Below are 23,349 nucleotides of genomic sequence, written 5' to 3'. Positions count from 1 at the left end.
ATTCTGCAGTTAGACGTCCTCTACTTTGTGCATAGTTCAAGTTGGAGTATCCCACTCATCCCTTCTCCCATCCAAGTTCCAATAAAGACACAAAAACAAAACTGTTCATTGTCTAAGCCAAGTGTTAAAGCGATAGGATTTGACAGACTGCTGCTATGGGTAACCCAATGGAATCCATTCTCAGCCGTTCCCTAGGGGGCAGTGCTACATAATATTCATATGAATATTATATTCATGCAAATTTGAGCTCACAGGTCCACTTTGAAGAATTGGAAGAATTCAATTATGCTACTTACGGCAGAAAGAATCCGTCCTCCACATGATATCTTTGACTCCGGCAAACCGGCAAGCATCAGCATAGACATAGACACTGGTACATAATACACTGCTATCTTCTCCATTGATTTGGCATAAGTCAGAGATACATTCTTCAACATAGGAAGCGGGATTAACAACAGAATGGCATTTTGCAAATGGACCGGATGGATCAGTAATAATACCACAGTAAACACTGCCTGAAAATACTCTCTGCTTCTCTGCCGGACACGAAGAACACGGTTTGGCCTTGCTTCCGCAATCACCACATTTCTCTCTCGTCTCTCCCGGTGCTTTCCATTTATTTCCAAATTCAAGTATGTCGCTGGAGGCCGGTCCATCATCGTCCTTCTTTTCGTTGTAGTTGCCACAAAGACCGCACATGGCGTTCTTGTAGTTGCCTGGAACAGTGACTGCGACGTAGCTCACGTGGTCAAATCTGACTTGCAGGCCATAGGTGGTTTTGATGAGTGTGCCTTTTCCGTAACACTCAGCTCTAACTTTACCATTTAGTAAAGTTGCTGGAAGCCTGCTGGTCGTACCATTTATCTAAAAAAAAAAAAAAAGAATAACAATAAAATTTACATAAAATAATAACAATAATTATTATTTGTAATTTTTTTTATAAAAACAGTTTTAACCGATTGCCGACCGCCGCACGACTATTTACTGCGGCGGTCAGCCCCTCACAGGCAGAGGGAGTAGTATTACGTCGCTAGCCTGTGAGGGTATAGGGAGCGAGCGCGCGCCCCCGGAGGCGTGCTCCTGCTCCCGCGTGGTCACGGACCCCCCCGCGCGTGTGACCGGCGGACCCGATGTTCGCCGGTCACTCGGCGATCGTCGGTGCAGAGGGAGAAAGGCAGGCGGCTGATGTAAACAGAGCCGCCTGTCATTCTCCCCTGTGTAGGAATAGTGATTATACGGTTCTACTATGTAGGACCGTTGATCACTGTTCCTACACCTCAAGCCACAGCCAATCACAGTTAGAATCACGCCTCTAGGGACACACACAACCCCTCCCTCTAAAAAAAAAAAGTTAACCCCTTCACTGCCAGTGTAATTTTACAGTAACAGTGCATATGTATAGCACTGATTACTGTAGTAATGTCACTGGTAACCCCAAAAGTGTCAAAAATGTCAGTCAAGGGTCCGATCTGTCCGCCGCAATGTCGCAGTACCGCAAAAAATTGCAGATTGCCGCCATTACGCGTTAAAAAAAAACAACAAAAATGACAAAAATCTTTCCCTTTGTTAGAAAACGCAATAACTTTTGCGTAAACCAATCAAAATATGCTTTTTGCGGTTTTTTTTACCAAACATATGTAGCATAAAACAAATTGTCCGAAAATGTTAAACAATTTTGATTTTTACATTTTTTTGGGGGAATTTCATATAAAAAATGTGAAAAATATTGTTATTTTTGCAAAATTTACGCTCTTTTTTCTTTATAGCGCATGATCAAAAAAATCGCACAGGTGATCAAATACCACCAAAAGAAAGCTCTGTTTGTGGTAAAAAAAAGGACGTCAAATTCGTTTGGGTACAGCGTCGCATGACCGTGCAATTGTCCGTTAAAGTCACGCAGTGCCGAATCGCAAAGTAGGCCCTGGTCAGGAAGGGGGTAAAATCTTCCGGGGCTTAAGTGGACTTAAATAGACTGTTCCAAGCAGAGGAGAAATCTTCCAATGGAGATACTGATTCTGGTGACCTGGGGGGCCCCCAAAACTTTTTTTTTTTACATTTTGAATGGAGTAAGGGAGGGTTATAACCCTGTAGGGTTAATTTTTTTGTGTCTTTGTTCATTTGGGGAGATTTCCCTTCACTTTCTGACCCATAGCCAAACTGGAAGTGAGAGGAAATCCCTGAACAGAAAGTGAAGGGAAATCTCCCCAATGGAACAAAGACACAAAAAAATTAACCTTACAGGGTTATAACTAGTGATCGGCCGATATTGGTTTGTCATTGCCGATGCCGATACCAATATTTTGGCCATTGCATATCGGTATTAGCCGATATTTTCATACATTTAAAATTATTATTTTTTTTATCACTCGACAGGTACTCTTGTGGAGGGATCTGGGAGTCTAAAAGACCCCAAATCCCTCCTCTGCATTCAAAACGCCAAGGTTGCCTGTTTTGAATGCTGTCATTTTTTTTAATCTGGCGCCGAGTACCCGGAAGTGATGTCATGACATCACTTCCGGGTTTTTACATGGAGACCCGATCAGAGCCGAATGAGAGCCGAATTGGGTCTACGGTGGCCGTGTAGGCTGGTTGCCCGAGACGGGAGACCCTGGCGAGTTGCAGAAGGCGGCAGGAGGTGGGGGACATCCCCTCCCGCTCCTTGTAATGACAGCCGAGCGGCTTCTCAGCCGCATCGGTTGTCCTTACAAGACAGCCAACCGTCGGCTATGGATGCCGGTACCGGGGGGATGCCTCTAGCTGCAGGCATCACTCTGGTTACCAAGCACTTTCCCAAAATATCGGCAATATCATAAAGTCAGGGGCCGATTCCAATATATCGGGGAAAGCGCATATCGGCCCTCAATATATTGGGTCGATCACTAGTTACAACAACCCTCCCTAACTTTATTCAAAATGTAAAAAAAAAAAAACAAAGTTTGCCTACAGTTCTACTTTAAAACATATCATGCTACCAAAAAGAGGAACTCAATAGAGCATATCTGATGCAACCATGCACATTCCCAAGGCTATTGATGAGATTTTTGGGTCAATAATGTGTAATTCATCTCATATTGATTTACAATACATTTTCATAGTGACGCACATGTGTCAACATGGTAGTCTGACTCTTTTTGTTGCTTAAAATTATATAGTATAAGCTTTATTTCCATGAAGGCACCATTACCTCAACAACACCTCTTCGTTGACGTCTGAGGGTGAGACTGAACCCATTGGTGTCTACCGTTACCGCTTCAATCACTCCTGGACTGGAACCTTGTTTCTCATGATTTATTGTCACCTTGAACCCATCAACCTTCTTGCCCTTTTCAGACGCACTGCCGCTACAGCTCTGGGCTAGTATATAAGAACACTGCCCTTGGAATTTGTAGGAGAGTCCATCAAAGGATCTATAATTGGAATATCCAGATGCTTTGCAAGTGGCTGATCCTACGGGGTGGCATCCAAGTACCGCCTTTTCTACCCGGCATTCCTCATTGGCACTGCAGGATGAAGGAACGCAGCTCATGACTCCACCGGTGGTGCAAGTACATTTCTGGGAGCAGGTGCTTCCGTCATAGAGGCTTTCTCCAAGAGAGTAGTAGGCACCATTGTAGCTGCAGCCGCACTGAGAGATTGAGACACAGCTTCCACCGCTAAGAATGTAGCCATTATTACAGACACAACCTTCTGTACAATTCCCACTGCAGCCATCTGGAGAACTAAGACCATTGCAGGTGACCGGACAAGGATTCGCACAGACCTCATAGCTGCTGTGTGCAGGACAGGGAAGTGCTGCAAGAAATAAAATTGGATTTAAATAGATCCAAATAAATCTGTCTGTCTGTCTGTCCGTCCATCCATCTATCTATCTACCTATCTACCTATCTGCACATCTACACTGTATGGCCAACATCTTGTGGACATCTGGACCATAACATCTACACTATATTGTCAATAGTAGGTGGACAGTCTTCCAAATTAAATCAACTGACACGTTTCAGGGGACGTGCCCCATTTTTTAGAGCAACCAGGGGACATGTCCCCTGAAACGCATCAGTGATATTTTGACATACGTTAAACTAGAAGAGTCGTATGGTACGCCAGACCCTTAGGTTTAGTTGTTTATGTATAACGTTGCTACAACATTAGCTCTTGTGAGTTTATACTCTTTTTATCCAGAAATAAAGTGCTTGTTGATAATGCACTAGGCGTTTGCACCCTTTTTGTTTGATTTTGCTTATAGAGTTGCAAGATTCCCTGATCTTAAGAGAGCAGCATCGGCCTTATAATCCAGTCTAAGTTGAGAATTTCCAGTGTATAGATTTGAGGCTGTTCGAATGGTTTCTCTGGAATCTTTTAGCACTACGGGGTCAATATACTATTTTGTTGTGAGAAGATTAATGTTGATTTTATTAAGGCATGGATTGACTGGTTTGGTTTGGATGGACTTGAGTGTCCTGCACAGAGCCCTGACCTTAACCCAACTGAACATCTTTGGGATGAATTGGAGCCCTGATTGTAAGCTAGGTCTTCTTATCCAACATCAGTATTTGACAAATGGATTAAAATTTCCACAAAAACCCTACAAAATCTTTGTGGAAAGCCTTGCCAGAAAAGTGGAGGCCTTTATAGCCACAAGTGTCAAGCCAACCCCATATTAATGGCCATTGTTTTGTAATGGGTTGTCCAAAAAGCTCATATAGGTGTGATGGTCACTGGTCAGATGTCCACATATGTTTCGACATGGGATTATTTTTTTTCTCTTTCTCTTTCTCTTTCTCTTTCTTTCTTTCTTTCTTTCTTTCTTTCTTTCTTTCTTTCTTTCTTTCTTTCTTTCTTTCTTTCTTTCTTTCTTTCTTTCTTTCTTTCTTTCTTTCTTTCTCTCTCTCTCTTTCTTTCTTTCTTTCTTTCTTTCTTTCTTTCTTTCTTTCTTTCTTTCTTTCTCTTTCTGTCTGTCTTTCTTTCTCTCTCTTTGTTTCTCTTTCTTTCTCTCTCTTTCTTTCTCTCTCTTTCTTTCTCTCTCTTTCTTTCTCTCTCTTTCTCTTTCTTTCCCTCTCTTTCTCTTTCTCTCTCTCTCTCTTTCTCTCTCTGTCTGTCTTTCTTTCTCTCTCTCTCTTTCTCTCTCTTTCTCTCTCTTTCTCTTTCTTTCTTTCTTTCTCTCTCTCTTTCTCTTTCTTTCTTTCTCTCTTTCTCTTTTTTTCTCTATTTCTCTCTCTGTCTGTCTTTTTTTCTCTGTCTTTCTTTATCTCTCTCTTTCTCTCTCTTTCTTTCTCTTTCTCTTTATTTCTTTCTTTCTCTCTCTTTCTCTTTCTTTCCCTCTCTTTCTCTTTCTCTCTCTCTGTCTGTCTGTCTCTCTCTTTCTTTCTTTCTTTCTTTCTTTCTTTCTTTCTTTCTTTCTTTCTTTCTTTCTTTCTTTCTTTCTTTCTTTCTCTTTCTCTTTATTTGTCTCTCTCTTTCTTTCTTTCTTTCTTTCTTTCTTTCTTTCTTTCTTTCTTTCTTTCTTTCTTTCTTTCTTTCTTTCTTTCTTTCTTTCTTTCTTTCTTTCTTTCTTTCTTTCTTTCTCTCTCTCTCTCCTTTCTCTCTTTCTCTTTCCCTCTCTTTCTCTCTCTTTCTTTGTCTCTCTCTTTCTTTGTCTCTCTCTCTCCCTCCCTCTCTCTCTCTCTCTCTCTCTCTCTCTCTCTCCCAGTCTCTTTCTCTCTCTCTCTCTCTCTCTCTCTCTCTCTCTCTCTCTCTCTCTCTCTCTCTCTCTCTCTATCATAGGATAATAAATAATATTTAAAAGCTAAATTAGAGCAATTCCAACTTTAAAATACTAGTCAAACTAATCACTCTAAAAAAAAAAGTCACTTACGACAGAAATCTTGTCTCCTCCAGGGTTGTACAGTTACTCCTGCAGCCTGACAACTCCTCATGTATGATGCTATGACGGAGCAGAATATACTTTGACGGTTCTCCAGGATGCAGGAGTCATAGACACAGCTTGTGAAGTATGGTTCTGGGTTTACAAGAGCATGACAGTCACGGAATGGACCTCGTTGATTAACCAGGACCCCGCACTCGGTGGCTCCCTCTCTTTGCCTTCTCACTTCAGATTGGAGATTGTTACAAACAGGGTTTCCCACATCTCTACACTTTAACACTTCTGCTACCTTCCAGCTCTTTCCGAAAGTTGTTACATCTGTAACTGTTTTCCCTCCTTTAGGAATCAAGTCGTCTTTGGGGTTCTTGTTAAAGTTTCCACAGAGTCCATTGACAGAATTGGCATAAGTGCCTGGAATTGCAACTGCGACAAAGCTGTTATAGTCGTACGTGACCTGCAGGCCAAAAGAGAAACTAAAAACAACCACGGAGGGACTGAGATAAAAGCTGAAGAGACCATCGGGAGATCTAAAGGGCAGATTTTGCAATGTGTTGTTCACCTATTGGAACAAAAAAGAAAAGAGATATTGTTATCATCAAAAAACGTTTAGCCATGCACAAAGCAGCTACATGGCTACGACTAAGGCTGTTGCCGAAATGCGTCAGCTGTTCTGTTTGTCACTCTTTGTAACCAGCTATTAAAATCATTATATGATCTACAGAGTTGTTGGCTCATTCCATTTATTTCTTCAGCTACGGGGCAGTTTTATAACTGTGTGCAAGCAGGTGCAGTCTATTTTCTCCATTGCAGGTGGCACTCATCCGTATTGGCAATGGAGGTGGGGGAGGAAATTTGTTCCTCCATGATCTCCTCAGTCACAGAGAGGCAGCATCCAATTGGATGCTGGTGTTCCATGTGACTTTGGCAGTCATCATGGGTCAGGCAGATTCTATGTATTTATGACTAGGGATGAGCTTTGAGTTGAATGTAAGTTTGACGAATGATGAACAAATGGGCTTCTTGGCAGGAATTTGAAGTTCCTGCATTATCATGGACTCTGTGCTCCCTATAAATCACCTGCTGTCCGTGGGATTCAAACCCACAGCCATCTCAATTGCAAGCCTGGTATTCTACCACCTACGCCATCATTAAGCCTGCTTAAATTGAGCACACTCTCCCTAACTTTTATCTCATTCACTGTTTGTAGGGTAAGATAGGAGTTTGTTAGTTAGGCAGGGAGAGTGTGCTCAACCTAAGTGTGCGTGACGGGGGTGTAGCTGGTAGAATACTAGGCTTGCAATTGCGAGGTTGTGGGTTCAAATCCCCTGCCCAGCGGATGATTTATAAGTGGAATTCTATAGTTAATAATACATTTCTGGCAATGAAACATTTTTGCTTTTTACAGTTTGTTGAGATCAGATCGTGCAGTGTATACTACAAAGTTATATATATATATATATATATATATATATATATACATATATATATATGTATATGTATATATATATATATATTAGTGATCGACCGATATCAGTTTTTTGTTGCCGATACCAATGTTTTGGCCATTGAATATCAGTATCGGCCATGCATGCCCTTTTGGGGCAATAATATCACACAGGATGGAACCAGAGATTTTCTTCCTACAATCACCTGTTGCATTAAAAAACTGATCCCTGTTGGATCCCCCTATGGCAGTGATGGTGAACCTTGGCACCCTAGATGTTTTGGAACTATATATCCCATGATGCTCATGCACTCTGCAGTGTAGTTGAGCATCATGGGAAATGTTGTTCCAAAACATCTGGAGTGCCAAGGTTTCGCCATCACTGCCCTATGGGGATGGAAGTGACCTGGGGGAGGGAGTCTTTGAACACAAGTTTATGATTAGCAATGGTCCTGTCTGGCAGGACCGGGGGGTCTAATTATTTTATCTTCTGCAGTTGTGTAATACTGTGAGGTCTTGTCCCTCCCACAGCCTGTGATTGGACAGTGAAAGGAGAAGCATCAGACCAATGTGCTCCTTTCTCTGTCATTGTGCTCTCTCCTCCTATCAGCATGTTCCTTGTTAGCACATGAGTACTACAACTCAACTGCTTTGTTCCTTGTGCTGATTCTTCCGCTCTTAACCTGAGCGCTGCTGTACAGGGACTGCAATAGGCTGAACCCAGGTACAATTTACATACTTAGACTAAAATAAAACATTTAGTACCAGCGGCGGCTTCTCCGGCGTGGCGGCAAGTCCTCTGTCCTCCCGGCTCCAATGGCATGGGGTTTGCCTTTCGGCCAATCAGGAAGCGCGTATCGGACCTGCTTCCTGATTGGCTAGGAGGAGGATCCGTGCGACAATAGTGAATTTTCATTCGCTATTATCACACAATGGGTGGGCTCGGGACGCACTGCTCTGCGCCCCGGGTCCACCCTTTTTTTTAGCCTGTGAGAGCCTCTGGCTCTAATCACATGGCTAAAAAAAAAAAAAAAAATCCCATTGTACTCCACGCATCCGGCGCCCCACATCTAGATAAGGGGGCCGGACGCATGGATAGGGGGGGCGGCGCCCCTGCACCCCGTATACACCAGCCGCCACTGTTTAGTACTGTTTTGTGCAGAGATACATTCATGACTATGTTTTATATCTGTCTGGAGTTCAGTTTTAATGGTCCAAAAGATTATAATGTTAGAATACTTACAATAACTTTATTGGGGTTTTGTCTGTTGGCTTCAAACTCTGTGCCATAGGCGCTGATATAAACTGCACTTGTGAATGAGACCCTGACATTGCCTCGGTTTTGATTCCAAACACGGACCTGGAAATCAGTCAAGCCTCGACTTTGGTCACTGAGGCCTGCCAACAAATACACACAGGTTCCCTGGAAGTCGATAGTGAACCCATCAAACGTTATGAAGTGAGGGTCCCCGAAGCCTAGGCACAACCCATAGGACGTTGGGTAACAGTCAAGGATGCCGTTCCTCACAGTGCACTCTTCTCCAGCTCGGCACGGACTGGTTTTACATTCCACCTTCTGAGTCTGAGGGTTGCACATACACTTCTGCCGACATACGGTGTCATTCCAGAACTCTTCATTGGGGGAGTAGGTGAAACCATTGTACCTGCAGCCACAGCTTGTCTTCGGAACACACATGCCTTGGCTTAAAACAAACCCAGCATTGCACTCGCAGGTCTCCACACATGACTCGACACAAATGGACGCACCTTCTGGATCATCGCAGGTTGCAGGGCATGCACTGCCACAGAATTTGTAGGTGCTGTCTGCGGGGCAAGGTAAGGCTGAAAATGGAAAGGAAGACTTTAACCACTTCAATACCGGGCACTTTCACCCCCTTCCTGACCAGGCCAGTTTTTAGCTTTCAGCGCGGCACACTTTGAATGAAAATTGTGCGGTCATGCAATTATGTACCCAAACAGAATTTTTAGCATTTTTTTGAGTCAGATAGAGCTTTCTTTTGATGGTATTCCAAACAATTTGGAAAAAAAAAATTCAGTTTCTATCACAAAATATTGTAAATAAATTATTTATCTCCTTCACTGATGTGTGCTAATGAGGCTGCACTGACAGGCTCTGATGAGGTGGCACTGATGGGCACTGATGAGGAGGCACTAATATGCAGCACTGATGAGGTGGCACTGATGGGCACTAATGAGAAGGCACTAATATACAGCACTGATGGGCAGCCTTTATGGGCACTGATAGGCGGCACTGATGGGCACCTTTAACCACTTAAGCCCCAGCCCTATTTCGGACACTTTTTGTTTACAAGTTAAAACCAGTATTTTTTCCTAGAAAACTACTTAGAACCCCCAAACATTATATATATATATATTTTTTTTTTAACAAAGACTCTGGAGAATAAAATGTCGGTCATTGCAATATTTCTTGTCACGCGGTATTTGCGCAGCGGTCTTTAAAACGCCATTTTTTTTGGAAAAATTTTGAAAAATCACTGCATTTAAAAAATACTAAACAGTAAAGTTAGCCCATTTTTTTGTATATTGTGAAAGATGATGTCACGCCGAGTAAATAAATACCAACATGTTACGGTTTAAAATTGCGCCCCCCCGTGGGATGGCGACAAACTACGGTCAATAGAGATCTCAATCGGCGACGCTTTAAATTTATTTAACGGTTACCAGTTTAGAGTTAGAGTGTAGCTCTTTTTTTAAATTATTGCCCACGCTCTGGCGATCACGGCGATACCTCACATGTGTGGTTTGAACAGTGATTTCATTCGCGGCTCGACTTCCATATACGTTTTTTTTTTTTTGTGGGCGAGCTAACGGTGACGGGGGCGGCTAAATTTTTTTTTTTTCCTATTTATTTAATTTTTTTTTTAACTTTATTACAGGTTTTTAAAAAAAAAAATCTGATCACTTTTATTGCTGTCACAAGCAATGTAAACATCCCTTGTGACACCAATATGTAGTGACAGGTACTCTTTATGGAGGGATCGAGGGTCTAAAAGACCCCAAACCCCTCCACTAGTTTTCGGCGTTTTGCATACAGCCGTTTTTTAAATTTGCCGCCTCCGGGTTACGTCATCGGAGACCCGATCAAAGCCGTTTCCGGCATTAACCGGGACTCCATCCAGCCGGCGGACGAACCGGCTGGGTGCTCGGGGCTCCCGGTGGGACGGGAGCCCTGAGCAAAGTCACGGAAGGCAGCGGGAGGGGGGGGCTCCCGAGCCGCATCGGTCGTTACGGACGGAAAGCCGACCGTTGACTGTAAACCACGGTACCGGGATGATGCCTCTAGCTAGAGGCATCATCCCGGTATGCTACCGCAAAGTCTGCCGACGTAGATCTACATCGATATGCGGTAAGTGGTTAAGCTGCACTGATGGGCTGCACTGATGGGCACTGACAGGTGGCGCTGATAGGCAACACTGATGGAGAGGCACTAACAGGCATCATTTATGGGCACTGACAGGCAGCACTGATGGACACCAACTGCCATCAATGATGGGCACTGATCAGCACCACTGGTGGGCACTAATTGGCCTCACTGGGGGACACAGGCAGGCATTGTTGAAGGGGCTGCACTGATAATCACTGCTTTGATTATTAGCACAGACCCCCCCTCCCCCCGTTAGAAAAGCTGCTTATCGGCTCTCTTCTACTCACGCCTTGTCAGCAGTGAATAGAGGAATGCCGATAACCAACACTTCCTATTTATACTGTGATCAGCCATGATTAGACACAGCTGATCATGTGGTAAAGAACTTATGTCACAGCGGTTTGTTCTGAAAAAAAGTCATATGATGTCCAGTCAGGACAATGGAGCCCCCTCCCAGCTGCCATTTTGCTATAGGCCAGGTGGGAAGGTGTTAAGATATTTGCATCATAGAGGACTCAGAAAATGGAGAGGTTTCTTTGTATAATGTGAAAGACGATGTTACGCCGAGTAAATAGATACCTACCATGTCATGCTTTAAATTTTGCAATGGCGACAAACTACGTTTTAAAAAAATGACAGTTACAGAGGAGGTCTAGCTCTAGAATTATTACTCTCGCTCAAACAATTGCGGCGATACCTCACATGTGTGGTTTGATCACCATTTGCTTCTGCGCGCAAGCACCATTGTCACCAGGACAAAAAGTAAGAAGACATCCCCAATTTTTGAGCTGTCACGTCAAGGCAAGAGTTGAGGAGAAGTCTTCCAGTGGGGGTTCCTGTTCTGGTGACCACTAGAGATGTACCGAACGGTTCGCCGGCGAACAGTTCCCGGCGAACTTCGAACGTTCGCGTTCGCCGCTGCGGGCGAACATATGCGATGTTCGGTCCGCCTCCTATACATCATCATTGAGGCAAACTTTGACCCTGAACATTACAGTCAGCAGACACATTCCAGGCCAATCAGCATACCTCCCTCCCACCTCCTATAAATAAGCAAGGGCAGCATCCATCTTAGATCATTTCTGTTTTACTGAGAGCAGGGAAAGTGCTGCTGCTGCTGTTATAGCTAGGGACAGTTCCCGGTCTTGTTAGCCAGTGTTCTTGGTACACTCCTGCTGTAAGGACAGCACCCCAAAAAGCCCTTCCTAGGGCTGGTATTTGAGGTTTTTTTTGGATATATATATATATATATATATATATATATATATATCTATTGTCCCCAAAAGCCCTTTTGAGGGCTGGTATTTGTGTAATTTTTTTTGTTCTGTGATATATATATATATATATATATATATCCATGGGCATCTGCAGGTAGGGGCAAGGGGGGGGCAAATGCCCCCCCCTGGAATCTCAACTTCCCTGTTCAAATGGTTGTTAAGCCACTTTATACCATCCTGTCTGGTCTGTTTAATAATCCTGTGCCCCTGTGTATGGGTTTTAAAAAATAAGCCGTAGTTTACCAGTTTTCAGAGGGCCGAGTGCCGCTCACGTGACCTGCCGGCTCTCTCCTCTCCTCGTCTGACAGCTGCCTGCAGCGGGCGGGCCGAGGATTCCTCACTGATGTCAGTCGGGAGGGGAGGAGGAGGGGAGGGGGAGAGGGGGAGAGAGGTGGCGGGTCACGTGAGCAGCGCTCTGAAAACTTGTAAAGAATGGCTTATTTTTATAAAACACAGACACAGGGGCACACAGGATTATTAAACAGACTGTAGACAGGATATCTAACTTTAAATAAAACTACAGCAGCAGGAGGGGAGGGGGTGGTCACTGACACAGGAGCAGACAGGCAGGGAGGGAGGGGGGAGAGAGGACAGGAGGGCTGCGGATGGCGGAGGCACGTGAACGGACCACAGTGCCAGGGCTTAGCAGTCATGGTATACCGTGGTCAGTTTACAGATAGGAGGATCAGTCAGGTATTTTAGGTAATAGAAGGGGCCAAATTACACAGCAAAGCACTGTGCTGTATAACATGCTTTATTAGAATTCTTTTTTTTTTGTTAGGTAACAAATGCTTTAAAAATAAATGCTGCTGTTTGTTTTTTAAATATAAATACTCAAAATAAGTATAATGACTTAGCCCCTCCCCTTCATGACATTGTTGAAAAGTGGCAGAGCATGGGTGTCCTTAAAATGTTGCCCCCCCTAAAAAAAGTTCTGCGGATGCCCATGTATATATCTATTGTCCCCAAAAGCCCTTTTGAGGGCTGGTATTTGTGTAATTTTTTTTGTTCTGTGATATATATATATATATATATATATATATATATATATATATATATATATATATTGTCCCCAAAAGCCCCTTTGAGGGCTGGTATTTGAGTATTTTTTTAATATATATATATATATATGTAGCATGTCCAGAACCAGAAAAATAGATCATATAGGTGTAAAAGGGGTTCCCACCATTTTTGATAGAGAGCCAATTATTGGAAAACTTAAAAAAAAAAAGAAAAACTTAACAAAAAAAAATTTTCTTTGGATTTATTGTTTGGGGGGTCTAAAAAGTGTACCTGTGAAGTTTCAGCTCTGCAGCATGTCCAGAACCAGGAAAAAAAGATCATATAGGTGTAAAAGGGGTTCCCACCATCCCTGCTCTACTGAAAAATTATCTTTTTTTCTGGTTCTGGACATGCTACAGAGCTGAAACTTCACAGGTACACTTTTTAGACCCCCTAGATACTAAATCACACAAAAAAAAGTTCTTAAAAATTGTCATTTTTGATAGAGAGCCAATTATTGGAAAACTTAAAAAAAAAAAAAAAAACTTAAAAAAAAAAAAAAATCTTTGGATTTATTGTCTGGGGGGTCTAAAAAGTGTACCTGTGAAGTTTCAGCTCTGTAGCATGTCCAGAACCAGAAAAAAATAGAATCAGGGTTAGGGCTAGGGTTAGGGTTAGGGTTAGGGTTAGGGCTAGGGTAAGGGTCAGGGCTAAGGTTAGGGTTATTTTTAGTGCTTAGGGTTAGAGTTAGAGGGGTAGGGGTAGGGCTACTAACTCTAACCCTAAGTATCTCACCGTAACCCTAACCCTAGCCCCTAACACTAAACCTAACCCTAACCCTCTAACCATAACCCTAACCCTCTGACCTTAACCCTAACCCTCTAAGCCTAGCCATAAAAATAACCCTAAACCTAACCCTAACCCTAACCCTAGCCCTAACCCTAACCCTAACCCTAGCCCTAACCCTAATTCGTAATTTTTTCTGGTTCCGGACATGCTACAGAGCTGAAACTTCACAGGTACACTTTTTAGACCCCCCAGATGCTAAATCCAAAGACATTTTTATTTTTATTTTTTTTTTAATTTTTCCAATAATTGGCTCTCTATCAAAAAATTAAAATTTTTAAGAACTTTTTTTTGTGTGATCCCTCTCCGGCATGCCACAGTCCAGGTGTTTGTCCCCTTGAAACAACTTTTCCATTACTATTGTGGCCAGAAAGAGTCCCTGTGGGTTTTAAAATTCGCCTACCTATTAAAGTCTATGGCGGTTCGCAATGTTCGCCGGTTCGCGAACATTCGCCGATGTTCGCGTTCGCCGGTCGCGAACAGCGAATTTTATGTTCATGACATCACTAGTGACCACTGTGTAAAATGGGAATTCCCTGCAAGGAGATTTGCCCTCACTTTCTGTTGCATCTCCAACACAAAAAATGAAGGGAAATCTCCCCAGTCGTCTGGACACAGGCAGCAGAAGAATTACCTGATAGGGGTTTTATTTCTAACTTACTCTAAAATAAAAAAAAAGTTGGGCTATACATATTCTTGAAATGCATAGTATTATATGACTGACTAGAGCGTGCCTTCAACAGCAGCTACTTACGGCATCCCGCTGCATCTCTCCACTGCCCAATCTTCACTCCAGCCCGTTGACAGGCGTCGGCGTAGGCACTGACCGCTTGACATGACATTTGCTTGTAGCCATTGTTGATGCACACATCGAACACACAGTTTTCTGTGTAAATCTTTGGGTCTAGAACTGAATGGCAACTGCTGAATGGACCATTGGCTTTGCCGATAAGCCCGCAGAAGTCATCCGTTATGTACTGTTGGGCAATGTTGGGTGGGCAGCTGAGGCAGGGGCCATGGCAATCATGCCAGCACAATGTGCCATCTTCTACCTGCCAACACAAGACAGACAACAATCAAAAGTTACACAAATAGATAATGGAGGAAGCCCCTAAACACAGTGTTTGATAGAAAACTATATCTTACCGCCCAGCTAGTCCCCAGGGCAATGGGGTTGGAAACCTGGGTCCCAGAAGGAGTAAGAAAGTCATCTGCTGAATTTTGGTTATAATTTCCACACATGCCGCACATCTTTCCAGCGTAGCGCCTTGTGAGCTCCATCCACAAGTAATGGTTCCAATCATAAGACATCATCATATCATTCCCAAGCTGTATAATGGCAGCGTACCCACTCTGGAATATTGTTAGAGTCCCATTCAACAAGGATATAGGGAGCTGTCTTAGGCAGTTGTCCACCTGGAAAAAATGCCAAGAAAAGAAAAATGGCATCAAGAGGCAAACATTAAACATCGGTATCAGCTTTTATTAGTCAGTTAAAATATCCTTCTTCTGATTCACCATATTAAAGGGAAGAAGTCATTCATTTTCCTTTGTTGTAGACACAGAATATATTGTGTGTTAGATTAAGTGCAGGCACAGATTTCTCACTTAGCCACATAACACATGACCTGGGGTGCCACTTAACACATGCCCTGGGGTGCCACATAACACATGCCCTGGGGTTCCATGGTCACCAAGGGCGCCACAAATAGTAGCAGCCAGGACCATTTTAAATTGATGCTAGCCATTGCTACTTAGAGCCATTGAAAGCCTGTCAGGCAATACTCCATCCTCCTGTTCTTCTGGCACACGCCTATGAATTGTCCTTTGTGGACAGTGAAATGGAGATCAAGCAGACAAGTGGGGCCAGGTTTTTCACTAGGCCTCATAGGTCATGCTCTAGGGTGCCATGGCCACCAGGACAGTAGCTGCCAGGGCAATTTTAAATTGATGCCTGCCATTGCTACTTATATGCATTAAAAACCATACTCCATCCTCCCATTCCTCCAGCACACGCTTATGTAAGTTTTCAGCTACCGTCAAATGGCCTATCCGGAACTCAACCATGTTTTCAGCTGCTCCCACTACCATACCCAGAAGGCTAGAGAGAAGTGTAAGGTCATTGTCCTTTGTGGACAGTGAAATGAAGATCAAGCAGACAAGTGGGGCCAGGTTTTTCACTAGGCCTCATAGATCATGCCCTAGGGTGCCATGGCCACCAGGGTCAGCACATACAGTAGCTGCCAGGGCCGTTTTAAATTGATGCCTGCCATTGCTACTTATATGCATTAAAAAACATACTCCATCCTCCCATTCCTCCGGCACACGCTTATGTAAGTTTTCAGCTACTGTCAACTGGCCTATCTGGAACTCCACCATGTTTTCAGCTGCTCCCACTAACATACACCAGAAGGCTAGAGAGACGCATAGGGTAATTGTCCTTTGTGGACAGTAAAATGGAGATCAAGGAGATAAGTGGGGCCAGGTGTTTCACTAGGCCTCATAGATCATGCCCTAGGGTGCCATGGCCACCAGGGTCAGCACATACAGTAGCTGCCAGGGCCATTTTAAATTGATGCTTACCATTGCTACTTATAGGCATTGAAAGCCATATTCCATCCTCCCGTTCCTCCGACACACGCCTATGTAAGTTTTCAGCTACCCTCAACCGGCGTATCCGGAACTCCACCATGTTTTCAGCTGCTCCCACTACCATACCCCAGAAGGCTAGAGAGAAGTGTAGGGTAATTGTCCTTTGTGGACAGTGAAATGAAGATCAAGAGGACAAGTAGGGCCAGGTGTTTCACTAGGCCTCATAGATCATGTCATAGGGTGCCATGACCACGAGGGACAGCACATACAGTAGCTGCCAGGGCCATTTATAATTGATGCTTGCCATTGCTACTTATAGGCTTAAAAAGCCTGTCCGGCAATATTTGCACTTGCCTATGTACATTTTCCACTCCCATGCTTGTAGCTGACCCACTATGTTTCCAGTTACTCCCATTACCATCCCCCAGAATGCTAGAGAGAGGGGTTGGACACTTGTCCTGTGTAGACAGTGGGAAGAAGATCGACAAATGAGCATGAAGTGATAGTTACAGCTGATTGTGGCTATTTAGACCCGATGCTGATTATGTCATTGCAATACCAATTGTGTCTCTGCAGACATTTTAATACAAACCGGATTCCAAAAAAGTTGGGACACTGTAGAAATTGTGAATAAAAACAGAATTCAATCATGTGGAAGTTTCAAATTTTAATATTTTATTCAGAATACAACATAGATGACACATCAAATGTTTAAACTGAGAAAATGTATCATTTTAAGGGAGCAATAAGTTGATTTTAAATTTCATGGCATCAACACATCTCAAAAAAGTTGGGACAAGGCCATGTTTACCACTGTGTGGCCTCCCCACTTCTTTTTATAACAGTCTGCAAATGTCTGGGGACTGAGGAGAAGTTGCTCAAGTTTAGGAATAGGAATGTTGTCCCATTCTTGTCCAATACAGGCTTCTAGTTGCTCAACTGTCTTAGGTCTTCTTTGTTGCATCTTCCTCTTTACGATGCGCCAAATGTTTTCTATGGGTGAAAGATCTGGACTGCAGGCTGGCCATTTCAGTACCCGGATCCTTCTTCTACGCAGCCATGATGTTGTAATTGATGCAGTATGTGGTCTGGCATTGTCATGTTGGAAAATGCAAGGTCTTCCCTGAAAGAGACGACGTCTGGATGGGAGCATATGTTGTTCTAGAACTTGGATATACCTTTCAGCATTGATGGTGCCTTTCCAGATGTGTAAGCTGCCCATGCCACACGCACTCATGCAACCCCATACCATCAGAGATGCAGGCTTCTGAACTGAGCGCTGATAACAACTTGGGTTGTCCTTGTCCTCTTTAGTCCGGATGACATGGCATCCCAGTTTTCCAAAAAAAACTTAAAATTTTGATTCGTCTGACCACAGAACAGTTTTCCACTTTGCCACAGACCATTTTAAATGAGCCTTGGCCCAGAGAAAACGCCTGCGCTTCTGGATCATGTTTAGATATGGCTTCTTTTTTGGCCTATAGAGTTTTAGTCGGCAACGGCGAATGGCACAGTGGATTGTGTTCACCGACAATGTTTTCTGGAAGTATTCCTGAGCCCATGTTGTGATTTTCATTACAGTAGCATTCCTGTATGTGATGCAGTGCCGTCTAAGGGCCTGAAGATCACCGCCATCCAGTATGGTTTTCCGGCCTTGACCCTTACACACAGAGATTGTTCCAGATTCTCTGAATCTTTGGATGATATTATGCACTGTAGATGATGATAACTTCAAACTCTTTGCAATTTTTCTCTGAGAAACACCTTTCTGATATTGCTCTACTATTTTTCACCGCAGCATTGGGGGAATTGGTGATCCTCTGCCCATCTTGACTTCTGAGAGACACTGCCACTCTGAGAGGCTCTTTTTATACCCAATTATGTTGCCAGTTGACCTAATAAGTTGCAAATTGGTCCTCCAGCTGTTCCTTATATGTACATTTAACTGTTTCGGCCTCTTATTGCTACCTGTCCCAACTTTTTTGGAATGTGTAGCTCTCATGAAATCCAAAATGAGCCAATATTTGGCATGACATTTCAAAATGTCTCACTTTCAACATTTGATATGTTATCTAAATTATATTGTGAATAAAATATAAGTTTATGAGATTTGTAAATTAGTCCATTCCTTTTTTACTCACAATTTGTACAGTGTCCCAACTTTTTTGGAATTGGGCTTGTAGTTGTATCATAATGGAATCAATTGTGTTCCTCAGGACAAATTTACTATTTAATAATAATATATTGAGAAGTTTATGTTTATGTGTTTATTTTAAAAAAGAATAGCGCGCAAATGCAAAAGAAATAACTACCAAATCTGAAGACAATCCATAAATAAAAATGGGGGTTTGGTCCCACCATATGGCCATATCGTGCTCAACCCCACTACTGCGTCAAAGTACCCCATTATCAGTGGGTCCTACACTATCCATGAAAAAGAGATGAATCCAGCCTTTCTAACCCTTGGAGATAATACTCCTTGCTGGGAAGGATGTGCAAATGCACTACAGGGGACTCCTCCTAGATCCACTTGATGGTGGACACTGATTGAGTACAGGTGTGTGTGGGGGGGTGGGGAGGGTTGCTCAACCTCGATAGTCTGGTCAGACCGAATACATAATAAACAGGCAAAAAATTTGGGGGAGCATACCCATGTATTTCTAAAGCTGCTGCAGCTATGAACCAAAAGACATGTATATTAAAAAAGAATAGCGTGCAAATGCAAAAGAAATAACTACCAAATCTATGGATTGTCTTCAGATTTGGTAGTTATTTCTTTTGCATTTGCGCGCTATTCTTTTTTAATATACATGTCTTTTGGTTCATAGCTGCAGCAGCTTTAGAAATACATGGGTATGCTCCCCCAAAAATTTTTTGCCTGTTTATTATGTATTCAGTCTGAACAGACTATCGAGGTTGAGCAACCCTCCCCACCCCCCCACACACACCTGTACTCAATCAGTGTCCACCATCAAGTGAGCAACCCTCCCACCCCCCCCCCACACACACACCTGTACTCAATCAGTGTCCACCATCAAGTGGATATAGGAGGAGTCCCCTGTAGTGCATTTGCACAGCTTTCCCAGCAAGGAGTATTATCTCCAAGGGTTAGAAAGGCTGGATTCATCTCTTTTTCATGGATAGTGTAGGACCCACTGATAATGGGGTACTTTGACGCAGTAGTGGGCTTGAGCACGATATGGCCATATGGTGGGACCAAACCCCCATTTTTATTTATGGATTGTCTTCAGATTTGGTAGTAATTTCTTTTGCATTTGCGCGCTATTCTTTTTTAATATTATGTGTTTATTTGCCCTGCTATTTGTGCAATTCCATTTTTAAAACAATTGATAAATGTTAATCCATTTTGTCTATTATTATTTATTCACATTTACGTAGAACAGTGTCCTGTTGGTGTATGTATGTGTTGGAGATGGGGGAGGGGGTTGGGGGGGGGGAGTAAAAACAATGAAGGATGGCATAAGGTAGCTGGTCTAGGAGAGCAAAACAGATAAATCAAGCCTTGAGTATTACTTACCCTCACGTAGCCATACTCTCCTCTCTTGACCACAATGGTATGACCACCTGTTTCTAATGTGACTTGACCTACGTAAGAAACTTGAACATTTCCACGGTTATCGCTCTTGAATTGAACTGAGAACGTCTGCAGATCTTTGTCAACATCCTTACAGACTTTGGCAAACGTATATGTACATGTCCCCATGAAGTCGTAATACACCAAATCAAAGGTTCGGAAGTGAGGATCTCCAGCTGCCCAGCACAGGTCCACTTGTGGTTTGATGCATTTGGGTTTCCCATTCTCCATGATGCATACTTGACGTGAAGGGCAAGCCGTATTTCTGCAAGTGGGAGGTGGAGGACCTGGATCTTAATCAGACAAAAATGTACATGAAACATTAAAATTGCCCAAGATTCAAGACTTAATGTAAACATACTATATGGTCCTCTTTAGAGGCATGGCCCTGTGGAACCCCTTTGTAAAAGATATTTTACTTTAATACCAAAATAACACTTGAATATGTCTACAATGAAGTAAGATTTATTTATGCTTCAGATTCTGGATTGCTAAATTGTGGAGAGATATTTTTAGGCTTTATGCTGGATTGTATGTAATGACATTCCAAAACTACACTTATAATACACATTAACCACTTCCGCACTGCTCACTAGAGCTCTACTGCGGCAAAGTGGCTCGATAACGTCTGGCAACGTAGACCTACGTCGCCAGACATTCGTCTCTCGGCGGCGCGCGCGCGCCGCCGGAGGCTCACTCCCGCTGTATTCAGTCACAGCGGGAGTCGGGCCAGGGGAGGAGCAGCGGCAATCGCCGCTGCTCTTCCCCGATCATCGGGGAATCGAGTCTGGAGATCCGCCCACTTGTGTAAACAAAGCGGGCGGATCTCCTAAGTGACAGACAGTGACAGATTGCAGGGATCAGCATAGCTGAACCCTGCGATCTGTCCCTGTGTGACTCAGTCACCTCCCCCCACACACGTCAGTAAGCACCAGGCATACATTAACCCCTCCCTCTCCAATAAAATTAACCCCTTCCCTGCCAGTGTCATTTTTACAGTAACAGTGCATATGTATAGCACTGATTACCGTAGTAATGTCACTGGTACCCCCGAAAGTGTCAAAAATGTCAGTCAAGGGTCCGATCTGTCCGCCGCAATGTCGCAGTCCCGCAAAAAAAATCGCAGATCACGCGTACTCGTTAAAAAAAAAAAACATCAAAAACGACAGAAATCTTTCCCTTAGTTAGTAAAGGCAATAACTTTTGCGCAAACCAATCAAAATACGCTTATTGCGATTTTCTTTACCAAAAATATGTAGCAGAAAACAAATTGGCCTAAAATGATAAAAAATTTAGATTTTTACATTTTTTGGGGGGAATTTCATATAAAAAAAATGTGAAAAATATTGTTATTTTTTCAAAATTGTCGCTCTTTTTTTGTTTATAGTGCAAAAAGTTAAAATCGCACAGGGGATGAAATACCACCAAAAGAAAGCCCTATTTATGGGGAAAAAAAAGACATCAATTTCGTTTGGGTACGGTGTTGCATGACCGCGCAATTGTCAGTTAAAGTTGCACAGTGCCGAATTGCAAAAAGTGGCCTGGACGTAAGACAGCAAAATCCTCCGGTGGTAAAGTGGTTAAATCATAAACCATTAAAGTAAACATAACATTGGATAACATTGTAGTTACCCCATCCACATATGAAGTTAAATACTGTGCAAAGTTTTTTTTTTATTTCTATTCTGGGTCTGATTCTTTAAGCTATGATAGCACGTAAGGTGTGCTAAAGTGGTCTTTCAGGTAGTCTTACCCTATGTGATAATATAATTTTAGAGACCACTTTAGCACACCTTCTGTTTTCAAACAGATTATTCAGGCAAGGTCAATAAAGCTTATAAAATATATAATACATTAGGCTAATTAATGTCGCTTTTAATTCTAAAAACGGTATTAAGATTATAATTTACCTTTTTTTAAATGACTTCAAAAAGACCTAGTTTTAAAGTGTTTCCATTTAAAGGAGACATTTACTGGGGTTTTGTACCTATTTTCTTTCCTTATACACTATGGTCTAGACCAGTGGTCTGCAAACTGTGGCAAGATGCGACCCTTTGCTTGCTTTTATCCAACCCTTGGGGCACTACTTTCATCCACTGATACCAGCAATGGGACATAATTCCCCCACTTACACTAATGAAAGGCCAGACTTCCCCCCATTGACACCAATGATGGAGCACAATTCCTCCTACTGACACCAATGATGAGGTGCTATTCCTCCCACTGACACCAAAGATGGGGTGCTATTCCTCCCACTGACATCAATGATGGGGCACTATTCCTCCCACTGACACCAATGATGGAGCACAATTCCTCCCACTGACACCAATGATGGGGTACTATTCCTCCCACTGACACCAATGATGGGGCACTATTCCTCCCACTGACACCAATGATGGGATACTATTCCTCCCACTGACACCAATGATGGGACATTATTCCTCCCACTGACATCAATGATGGGACACTATTCCTCCCACTGACATCAATGATGGGACACTATTCCTCCCACTGACATCAATGATGGGGCACTATTCCTCCCACTGACACCAATGATGGGACACTATTCCTCCCACTGACACAAATGATGGAGCACAATTCCTCCCACTGACACCAAAGATGGGGTGCTATTCCTCCCACTGACACCAATGATGGGACACTATTCCTCCCACTGACACAAATGACGGAGCACAATTCCTCCCACTGACACCAATGATGGGGTACTATTCCTCCCACTGACACCAATGATGGGACATTATTCCTCCCACTGACATCAATGATGGGACACTATTCCTCCCACTGACACCAATGATGGGGCACTATTCCTCCCACTGACACCAATGATGGGGCACTGTTCCTCCCTTTGACACCAATGATGGGGCACTATTCCTCCCACTGACACCAATGATGGGGCACTATTCCTCCCTGTGACACCAATGATGGGGCACTATTCCTCCCACTGACACCAATGATGGGACACTATTCCACCCACTGATACCAATGATGAGAAACTATTCCTCCCACTGACACCAATGATGGGACACTATTCCTCCCACTGACACCAATGATGGGGCACTATTCCTCCCACTGATACCAATGATGAGAAACTATTCCTCCCACTGACACCAATGATAGGGCACTATTCCTCCCACTGACACCAATGATGGGACACTATTCCTCCCACTGACACCAATGATGGGGCACTATTCCTCCCACTGATACCAATGATGAGAAACTATTCCTCCCACTGACACCAATGATGGGGCACTATTCCTCCCACTGACACCAATGATGGGACACTATTCCTCCCACTGATACCAATGATGG

At 43.2% G+C, this 23,349-nt stretch overlaps 1 protein-coding gene across 1 annotated transcript in view; it reads right to left on the bottom strand.

The window, feature by feature from the left end:
• The window catches only part of LOC309568236 (IgGFc-binding protein-like), a gene marked incomplete at its 5' end in the record, with an annotated part of 108,679 nt that overhangs the window by 80,945 nt on the left and 4,385 nt on the right, over positions 1-23,349 (bottom strand). Inside the window, 7 exons of the mRNA XM_082273901.1 lie at positions 297-864; positions 3,185-3,792; positions 5,852-6,419; positions 8,548-9,146; positions 14,590-14,887; positions 14,982-15,251; positions 19,966-20,315. Coding sequence (XP_082130027.1) covers positions 297-864; positions 3,185-3,792; positions 5,852-6,419; positions 8,548-9,146; positions 14,590-14,887; positions 14,982-15,251; positions 19,966-20,315 — 3,261 coding nt within the window. The remainder of the gene's footprint in view (positions 1-296; positions 865-3,184; positions 3,793-5,851; positions 6,420-8,547; positions 9,147-14,589; positions 14,888-14,981; positions 15,252-19,965; positions 20,316-23,349) is intronic.

Source organism: Pelophylax lessonae, assembly GCF_965119305.1.
Source record: "Pelophylax lessonae genome assembly, chromosome: 12".
NCBI classification, from domain to species: domain Eukaryota; kingdom Metazoa; phylum Chordata; class Amphibia; order Anura; family Ranidae; genus Pelophylax; species Pelophylax lessonae.
Note: the sequence above shows the minus strand (reverse complement) of the source record. Positions and strands in the feature narration are given on the sequence as shown.